Below are 9,579 nucleotides of genomic sequence, written 5' to 3' on the forward strand. Positions count from 1 at the left end.
TCGAGAAATAGGCTTGATTAGTTATGTTCTTTCATTATAAAGTCCGTACAAATGCTAAGAAAATTTAGCTGCAACACGAGTTAGTGTCCCCCTTCCCTTCCGCCGTCCCTGACGATCAGTATCTATCAACGCATGCGTGTGGACATGCTTGCAGTTGTGGTTTTAACTTAGTGCGACGCCGATCTCGTTCATGCTGGCCTTCTTTAAGGCGAACGTATTTATTAACTGATCATACACCGCAGTCCACACTCGCATTATCTGAACACTTCTGAAATCAAAAGTTGGAATTAACACCTTCTCATAAACTGGGAATGAAAGAACGTGTTTAAAGTCTGGTACACACTCGAATTAGTTTAGCTGCAAATCATTAAAAAATCACTAAAAAAAAAAAAATGTTAATTTTATATTTGGTGTTCTCTAAAAGTGGTGAGTGTTTCGTTCGTGTGCATCATACCTTTGAATATATATACTGTATAGAAGTCGCGAGTGGATAGGATTTACTCTACGTTTTTCAGAAGCGTATGATGAGCAGCTTGGGAACTTCACCGCTGCAGTGCGCTGCCGTAACGCCCTGTATCGTCTTAGTTGTTATTTACACGTTAGAGCGCAGCTCTGTCGCCCGCTGTCATTCCCCGCACCACCCACCTATCATTCACTGCAGCTCAAGTTCGTTTGACAGGAGGGGGAAGGGGTGTTTGAAGAGTTCGACACTTGTCCGCTAGGGACCACCACGAGTCGATGCCCTAGAGATGGTGGCGATTGCGGCGGTGAATTAACCAACTACCTGAAAAACCGTATTAGAAATTTTAACCTGGGCTGGCGACTTCTATACAGTATATATATATATATATATTCAAAGATCATACTGAGGGTTGGTGTAGTTGCTCGCTCGGCGCGCGCACACAGGCGACACCGGGCTGGTGACGTCACGATGACACCTGTCCGGCAGGGCTGTTCCACCGCGCGATCGCCATGAGCGGCGTGGCGATGCTGCCCGTGTGCTTCGCGTCGCACGACGTCAGCAAGCGGCGGTCCCTGCGGCTGGCCGAGCTGCTGGGCTGCGCCTCGCGCGACCCCCAGGAGATAGCGGACCGCCTGAGGACTGTGCCCCACCGCGAGTTGGTCGAGCACCAGTACCACGCCTTGTCCGATCAGGTGAACATGCCGGGGGGGACGCACCACAACGCCGAACGTACAATAACGCCGAAATGCCAAATTGACCACAACTCCGACAGCTAAAAAACTACTGTGTACCACAACGACGAATTACCACAACGCCGAAGAAATACATTAACCCCGAAAAATGTCATTGCAGGACTGCCACAAAGGTTAGGTTAGGTAAGGTTAGCACACAAATTCATTCAGTTGTTTTTCATTTTGCTCCTGTCCCCACCCCCAACCCCCGCCCCGCCCCGTCTCCCCGCAGCAACATTTTTCGGCGTTGTGGTACACAGCAGTTTTATAGCTTTCGGCGTGGCGGTCAATTTGGCATTCGGCGTTATGGTATTCGGCGTTATTGTACGTTCGGCGTTGTGGTAATGACCCGAGCGGGGCCATCGCGGGAGTAAACGCAAGCCACTTTTTTCCAATAATAAGTACAGACATCTGTTGTATTCGCGTTGGTTTCAAGACAACAATGTTGGGTTGTGTCTGTTTTGAAGATAATGTTGCCCCAGGTCATTTGTCTGTTCTTGTTTCGACTGTCCCGTCGCCGTCAGCCCTCACTGTGTTCTGTGATGTGACTTTTTTTTTCTTTTCTTGACTATATATGGTTATTATAAATAATATACCTTTCCGAAAATCACGTTTCGTAGGTCGCTCAACTGCTTAGCGGCTACTTCCATCTTTTGAGCTTAGTTTCCAAGGCGCAACTCATTTGCTAATAACTGAGCTGGAATAAAATGCAACTTAACTTTACTGATTTTTTTTATGTTTGGTAATTATTTTTGCGAAACACCAGAAAGCTGATGGACAAATATAGTATAAAGAAGGGTTCAAAAAATATTGCTTTAACAGTTTTTCAATTTTAATTTTTAACGGTAATGTCAAGAAATTAAGGTCACTGTTTGAGATAAACTTTATGACTAACTAGGTAATGAAATACAATATGGCTGACAATCAATTATTTTGTTACTCATTTATGACTTAACATTTACGAAGTGAAAATTACTGCTTTTCATTTTTTTTCAGGAAAAGAAACGGTTGCTTTCGTTTTCTTTCACACCTACTGAAGAAATCAACAGCAGTGACCCGTTTTTCCCAGATCATCCGCTGAAACTACTAGAGCAAGGAAAGTTTGCAAAAGTTCCTTTCATCACCGGAGTAACGTCTGCCGAGGGTCGAATAGCTTTCCATGGCAAGTACCTACAGCGAGACAAAACAAAAACTATCTTACAAACGACGCAGTTTCAACAAGTTTGCAGTCAAATATCAAAGATTCGCAGTGTTTTTTTTTTTTTACAGTCTTCGTGGCCAGAGTCGTTCAATATTTCTTGGTCACGTCCGTGTATATGTTGGTGTGTTCGAACTTTCGGAATGCCTTGTTGCAGCCATCGTCGCGATTAAAGCGGGTTTTCGATAGAAAATTAAGAAATAGTCGTGTGCTTAAGATATGACTCTATGTAAACAAAGGTAGTTGTTTACGATTGCCGTATAGTTTATATGACGGTTGGTGTGTGAATCAGCTGTTGACTTAAGAATTGACAGTAATGGTTTTATTTTATATTTTTCCTTAAGATTTATGTGAAGCACCAATAAGAGCACAGTATAAAGTGTGGTTGGCATGAAATAATGTTTCGTTGGGAAAGCAGGTTATGATGTAGTACGAGATGAGTATGAAATAAGGAATTTTTTTAGAATTAAGTCAAGAAATGATAAGATACTTAGAATAACATTGCTCGAAATATTAAATTTAAAAAATGCTTGGTTGAAATTTTATTTTGTTTTATGATTTCGGGAATTGTTATTCTTATATCATTATTATTAAGTTTTTCAATCGTAAACCCACCCAAAAAGAACAGAGCACGCCATCATTTTCACGGACGTGATCTCAACATATATGTATGCCAAGAAGTAGTTAGTTTTCGTTTTCACAGTTGTATAGTTAAAGTTGTTTAACATATTTAATGTGTTAAGTATTATCACCTAAGACGTTCGGTCTTATATGCGTTGAGGTGAGATCATTTAGCGTGGTAATGCTATGTGTTTATTATGATAATAATGGTTTATTAAATCCATAAACTATGTCTAAGAGATTTATTACAGCAGTAACTTTGTTTCATTGACCAAAATATTATAATACATTAGTTTTAAAATTTTCAAGCATTTAAAATTTACTAACATTATTAACGATTATTACTTTAAGATACTTGACATTCCTGATACTCAAAAAAATTATTTAATTCCATTTTTTTTTTGTTATATTTTTCTTGTATTGTGTCCTTATACGTATTTACACTTTATGTTTGTGTTTGTTCCTGTTTTGTTTTTTGTATTTGTCTGTTTTGGACAATGTCTGTTGGTTAGCTCTAAAGAAAAGATAAATAAATACAAATTAAAAATACAAATAATTCACTTTGTATAGAGTATCTGGTATTATAAATTTTTTAAATTAATAAAAATACCGAACTCTGTAAATGATCTTTCATACAAAGCATAGTATGAGTGATTGTGAAACTATTATCGTCATCAATTTTGTAGTAAATTATTTCCGTTCTTCGCTTCCAAACGTAGTTAGTGTTCAAAATTTTAGTATTTCAATAATTCAAAATATTATATATTACTTTACTGTAAATTGTAAAATTATTAAATAAAGCTATATAATTGCTTCACAGGCGCCGATATGCACCCATTGACCATGTCGGAGATATCTGAAAACCTGGAGCTTGTTTTACCGTGGGATCTAGCTCCTGAGTTAGGCACAGAGAGGAGTAAGGAAATAGCAGACAAGTTGAGACAGTTCTACTTTGGTGATCGATCTGTAAGCGAGGACTCGGTTGAACAGTTTGTTCAGGTAAGTTATCATGTAAAATTGAAACAAAAAAAATTAAGGTGAAATTGTTGAGTGTAAATGCAAAGAAATATTCAAAATACGATGATAAATAAACGCAATTAAAAATCCAAACTAGAATTTTTTTTTAAATACAACATCTTATCGAATCTTGCAAAATTTTAATTAGGACAAACATATCTGACATCAAACTAATTGTTTTGTTCAAAACAATACTCAATTAATACTTGGTTAGTAAATTCATATTCAAAGTAAAGCTGGGAAGATAAAATAAGTAATACTCGTATAATAAGTCCTCAGAGATATTTGATTGTGATGTAAATTTGCTATGAATGTAACATTGTATGGATCGTACTAACCAAACAAATCGTTTCAATAATTAATCATTGGTCTGTTTCAGCTGGTTACGAAGTGAACGTTTTTGTAATGAGATCTGAATTTACTGTACAGTATTTATTTAGTTTGAAAGCTAGCAAATTGCCTGGATCAGGGTGTAAAATAAACATTTCAAATAATTACCCCTATTAAGGTTAACCAGGAAAATCCTGTAATGATACAGCATTTAGAACTCTAATGTTGGAGATAACTGTAGTAATAAAAATATGAAACACTTATACTAACTTAATAGAAACAGTAACAATTACGTTGCTATGAAATCCATGTACAAGTATTTAAAATTTAATTATTTGTAAAAATAAATATTTTTTTTAACTTTCATAAAAAATATTCATATTATTTGTAAACCAATCCGAAATTTTATGTGAGGTGCTTTCTTTTGTAAACTGTGATAAATATGCACAAGACTCTCATAACCATGATCGATTCCTAAGAACGAGATTCACCATTGAAAATCATATTTATAATTTATATTTGTGCACAAAATAGATTTTTAAAATTAAACTAAATTCCATGTACAATGTCTTATGCCATGGAGTTATTCCAATTAACAAAACCTTAATGATACGATGGCTATTCGTAAAGTAAGATCCGTTTGGACATTAATAAAAATAATAAACTCCTGAGAAAAAGGTTTTTATTAACAGTTTTAGTTTTATACATGTCTACTTCAAATTTTCACATAATTGCCATTCAGTTCCAAACACTTTTCGTAACGCTGCACCAGTTTCTTTAACCCCTCTTCATAGAAGTTCGCCGCCTGGGAATGGAACGGACGTCTTGGCCATAGGCATCACGGACTTCAAATATGTAATGCGTCTGACCTAACTACAGGCGCTTAATAAATTCTCTGGAAAACGTTTAAGCAATCTCCGTACTCAAGTGGAAAAATTATTGGCTACGGTTTTTTATTTCAAAAAGGGTGTAATTTTGGTTGATTTAATGAAACGTGAGTCAAAAATTACAGCACAAATGATAAAATTCCGATTGCTAACTGGTTTAATTTCCAGGCAGTGAACTTCTATGCAGAAGTGTTAATACAATTTGGTGCAGCGTTGTGAAAGGTACTTGGAACTGAATGGCAATTATGTAAAAATTATAAAGTACGTCTGTAGTAAACTAAAAACTCTTTCTCACGAGATAATTTTTTTAATGACCAAACGGAGCTTCTTAATCAATATTGTAGGGACCAACTTTTTAATCAGTACAAAATTCGTACCTTCTGATGTCATGGATAATTATGCCAATTTATTGTATGCATGATATAACAAAAAAAAGTTTCGTGTTCCATAAGACGCTCCGTTTTTGCGTAAAACTCAAAAGTTTCACCAGCAGTGATAAAACGCCAGGAAGTATGCAATACTTCCTGCATGCAGAATTAAACAACAGTATATATGGCAGAGAGAGAGAGAGAGAGAGAGAGAGAGACACGCAGACAGAAACAGACCGCACGGAAAATACGTTATACTTGTAGCTCGTTTGCTTGTTGTGCTTGGGGAGACACCGCAGTTTCCGTTCCTTATTTCGCTGGCTTGGTGAGCTCTCGGGCAAACGCAGCCTGTTGACGCGTTCCTCCCAAATGAACCTCGAGCCACTGATGCAGAACACGCACTGCCACGGTGAGTTTCCGGTTCTGGCTGTCGGGAACAGCCAGTCGAACACTTACCATTACCTGGTGATTGCGTGCACTACTTCCAGGCGCTGTTGTATTGTTGCCGCTGGAACTTGTGAGTTTTACGCAGAAACGGAGCGCCGTAGACAGTTGCAAGGGTCATACAGTTGTTGGGTCGTACATAACGCTAACATAACATCAAACATCCATAAAATCGTTAGGCACAAATTTTGTACGCAACCCCTTTTATTCTGATTATTATTAAAAGTTTGATAATATGATGAAAAACTCTGTGCTATAAAACACTATTCCCGGAACTGTGGTTTAAATTTAAATCGTTTTAGATATTTTGAAAAATTACAATCTTTGCCGTTAGGAATTGAGAAAGGGGAAATACACACACGCAAACACTCAGTGGTAGAGTTCGCAATTAATAATGCAAAAGTGTAGTCGTGAGATTGAGCTAAAAATACTTATTTTTTTTATAATTAAAAAAGTTATTGATTATCAAATATTAAATGGCCAGTTTAATTAAAAATTGGTATTTATTAGTCGTAAATTAGATACATAACTAAGTTACTGATATTTTGTCTTGTCTGAGTACTTGTCATATACTGCCAGTGATTGTCAATGTAAATTAAATGGTAATAATTTTCGTTTTAATTTCTCATTTGCTGTGTTGAAAATTATTAATCATGAATCACTTATAACTGCATGTATACATACTCTCTCGTACATATCTAACTCAGTTTCTATATGGAATCACATTTCGAAATAATAATTGTATCGAGTGAGTTCCGGACAACATATTTAAGCAGCTAGTCAAATTGAATGTGTGGCTTGACTGGAATCATTATGTTTTAATTTAATTTGAATTGTTCTCCACAGATGGCATCTGACCTTATATTTGTTTACCCTATGTACACTGCCATAAGGCTTCATCTGAAAAATTCCGACAGCCCCTTGTACGTGTATGTGTTTGACCACGAGATTCCGTGGGATTTGATGCTCCTTAAAGACGTGACAAGACCATCAGTTCCAGGTTTGTACGAAACATATTTTATATTTAAAGGTTTCCGGAGCACTGTGATTTAAGTCAAGAATTCTGCAGCTTTCAACTAGTTACACATTAACCTGTGTTCAAATCATTAGTTCGTGTGGCAAACTCAAATTTGCACAATTCTCGACTTAAACCACTATGTTCCGTTGCCCCTCATACGTCTACATAATGGACACGTTAAATTGGACACACCTAAAAAATGGTTACTAATATATCGTGTCGAAACCTCTGCTTTCATGGTAGTTAAATTATTAAATTAAGGAGTGAGCAATTTATTTGAAATTTATTGTAATGATTTTTCGATGGTGAAAAAAAAAACAATTTAATATATCACAAATATTTTAAAGGGGGAAAAAAAATATCAAGTGATACATTTTCAGGCGTTGATTATGTTCAAGTTTTGATTTGGTGAAAAAAAATTTATATAACGTACAGTATGTGTTAAAATATTTGTAAACACTTTAGGTTTATTATAAATTAAAACTACGAAAGTATTTTGCAAGTAATATTACATAAAACTACTCGGAAATAATCGATGATGACGAATACAAGCTTATGAACTTTTTGCAGTCGAAGAACTGATATGGTTGATAACAGAACCAGAAGCTACTTTTTGAAAGCTTGGAGGGCTTAGAAAATGTGACTAGCGAGATCTGTCACATGTTTACTAAATCCTTGTAGTGACGTACACGTCCAGTGATTATTGATGTAAGTTTTACTTTTAACGCATGAACTAATATTTTACAAGAACATTCCTACAGAACGGACAATAAAAGTTAATTATTTCCCGTGTTGTGTGGAACATCAGTGGATTCAGCGAAGTATTAATCAATTATATCTCAATTTAAAAGAAACGTGGAAGTTCTAGATGGAAAATGTATTATATATATATATATATATATATATATATATAAAATATAATTTATAAATAATGTAAACATAAACTAGCATAATTCATACAAAATCTACAATATAACGTGCACTAATTTATTTTACAATAATGGTTCACTGCTTTACCATCCTCCTCCAATTCAATTTTTGTTTGGGGAGGGGTTCCTTCAGCCTAAAATGCTACCCTTTTAAATACTCAACTGGCCCGTTTAAGTTTCTGAGTGCACGTAGAGACTTAAACCCTTCACAAAACCTGATAATATTTATTGGTAAAGTCTATATTATATTTTAAAATAATATCTCCGCTCTAAATATGCTGGGACTGTAATGAGTGAGGCCGATTGAAAGTGCACCAATTCCTTGCAGGGGCTTCACATGGGGAGGACTTCAGCTATCTGTTCTTCACGTCGGCAAAGCCGAACATATACCATCAAGATTCGGCAGAGGCGAAAGTTCTCAACCACATGGTCAAGTATTGGACTCATTTTGCAAAGACAGGGTGAGTGTACCAACACACATTTTAACTGTTTTAAATTAATAAGTAGGCCTTACTGATTTCCTAACGAACGAAGAAACGAATGTCACGGACAAGGGAACACTTTAAAAAAAATTTCTAGTTAAATTTTTCTTACTATCTTCTTTAGTCGCTTTATCTCAAAAAGTATATTTTTATTAAATATGCAATTGTATATTTGTATTTTAATACTACTCCAATGTTCAATTTAGAAAATATTTCAGATAAATTTTGACATAATTTCTCACTAGGGAGAAAAATTAACTCACGTATCCTGACTAAATAGTTAAAAACGAGCTCCAAAACAAACATCCCAAATTGATATGAACCTAAAAAATTGTAGCGTTTTTGGTGGTACCTACTTAATTTTATTGCATGAATGTAAATTTACTCTCAGTTATCATGATTTCAGAGTTTCTGCTTTGTGTTGACAGGGATGTTTCGCAGGTGGCGAATAAAGTGCCCTGGGCACCTGTGACCAAAGATAAGTTTCAGTATTTGAAGATAAGAAAAAACCTGAAACTAGAGGCTGGCTTGTTTAAGGAACGTATGGAATTTTTGGACGACTGGTACAGTACTTTCAAGAAAATTACATAATAATACAGAGAAAAACGAGAACATAAATTTGTTCCTGGATTGACAAATTCTACGTTGTTGACAACGCTGACAAATTCTAAATTGTTTTGTAATAATTATTTCGTACCAATGATGTAAAAATATTTTTTAACCAACAAATTGGAATTAATAAATACCTAATTCAATTTACCCGAGTTTTTTTTATTTAAAAAATACTAATAAGATTGGAATATTTTAATTTCCTGTATTGATATATTGCTTCAAGCAATGGTAAATTTTATATTAATAATTCTTACTTACACTTTCATCCATATAACACAAAAACTTTCATCATTTGCATAAAAATATTGGATTACATTAAATTGTGTAGCAATATTCATAATTCATTTTTTTTTAATTTAAGAAAATTTCTCACAATGGCAATTCGCAATACACAAAAATAATTGCAAGAAATAATTGATAACATCATTAGATGTCACAAATTGTTTCACACCAGTTGCCGATAACTGGTATATAATCCA

General features: G+C 35.2%; 1 protein-coding gene across 1 annotated transcript in view; it reads left to right on the top strand.

The window, feature by feature from the left end:
- The window catches only part of LOC134533991 (acetylcholinesterase-like), a 29,369-nt gene extending 20,122 nt beyond the window's left edge, over positions 1–9,247 (top strand). Inside the window, exons 6-11 of the mRNA XM_063371870.1 lie at positions 950–1,155; positions 2,191–2,356; positions 3,834–4,012; positions 6,906–7,059; positions 8,335–8,467; positions 8,917–9,247. Of these exons, the coding sequence (XP_063227940.1) occupies positions 950–1,155; positions 2,191–2,356; positions 3,834–4,012; positions 6,906–7,059; positions 8,335–8,467; positions 8,917–9,079 (1,001 nt within the window). The 3' untranslated portion in view covers positions 9,080–9,247. The remainder of the gene's footprint in view (positions 1–949; positions 1,156–2,190; positions 2,357–3,833; positions 4,013–6,905; positions 7,060–8,334; positions 8,468–8,916) is intronic.
- Positions 9,248–9,579: the final 332 nt, after the last annotated feature.

This window comes from Bacillus rossius, chromosome 7 (genome assembly GCF_032445375.1).
Source record: "Bacillus rossius redtenbacheri isolate Brsri chromosome 7, Brsri_v3, whole genome shotgun sequence".
NCBI classification, from domain to species: Eukaryota; Metazoa; Arthropoda; class Insecta; order Phasmatodea; family Bacillidae; genus Bacillus; species Bacillus rossius.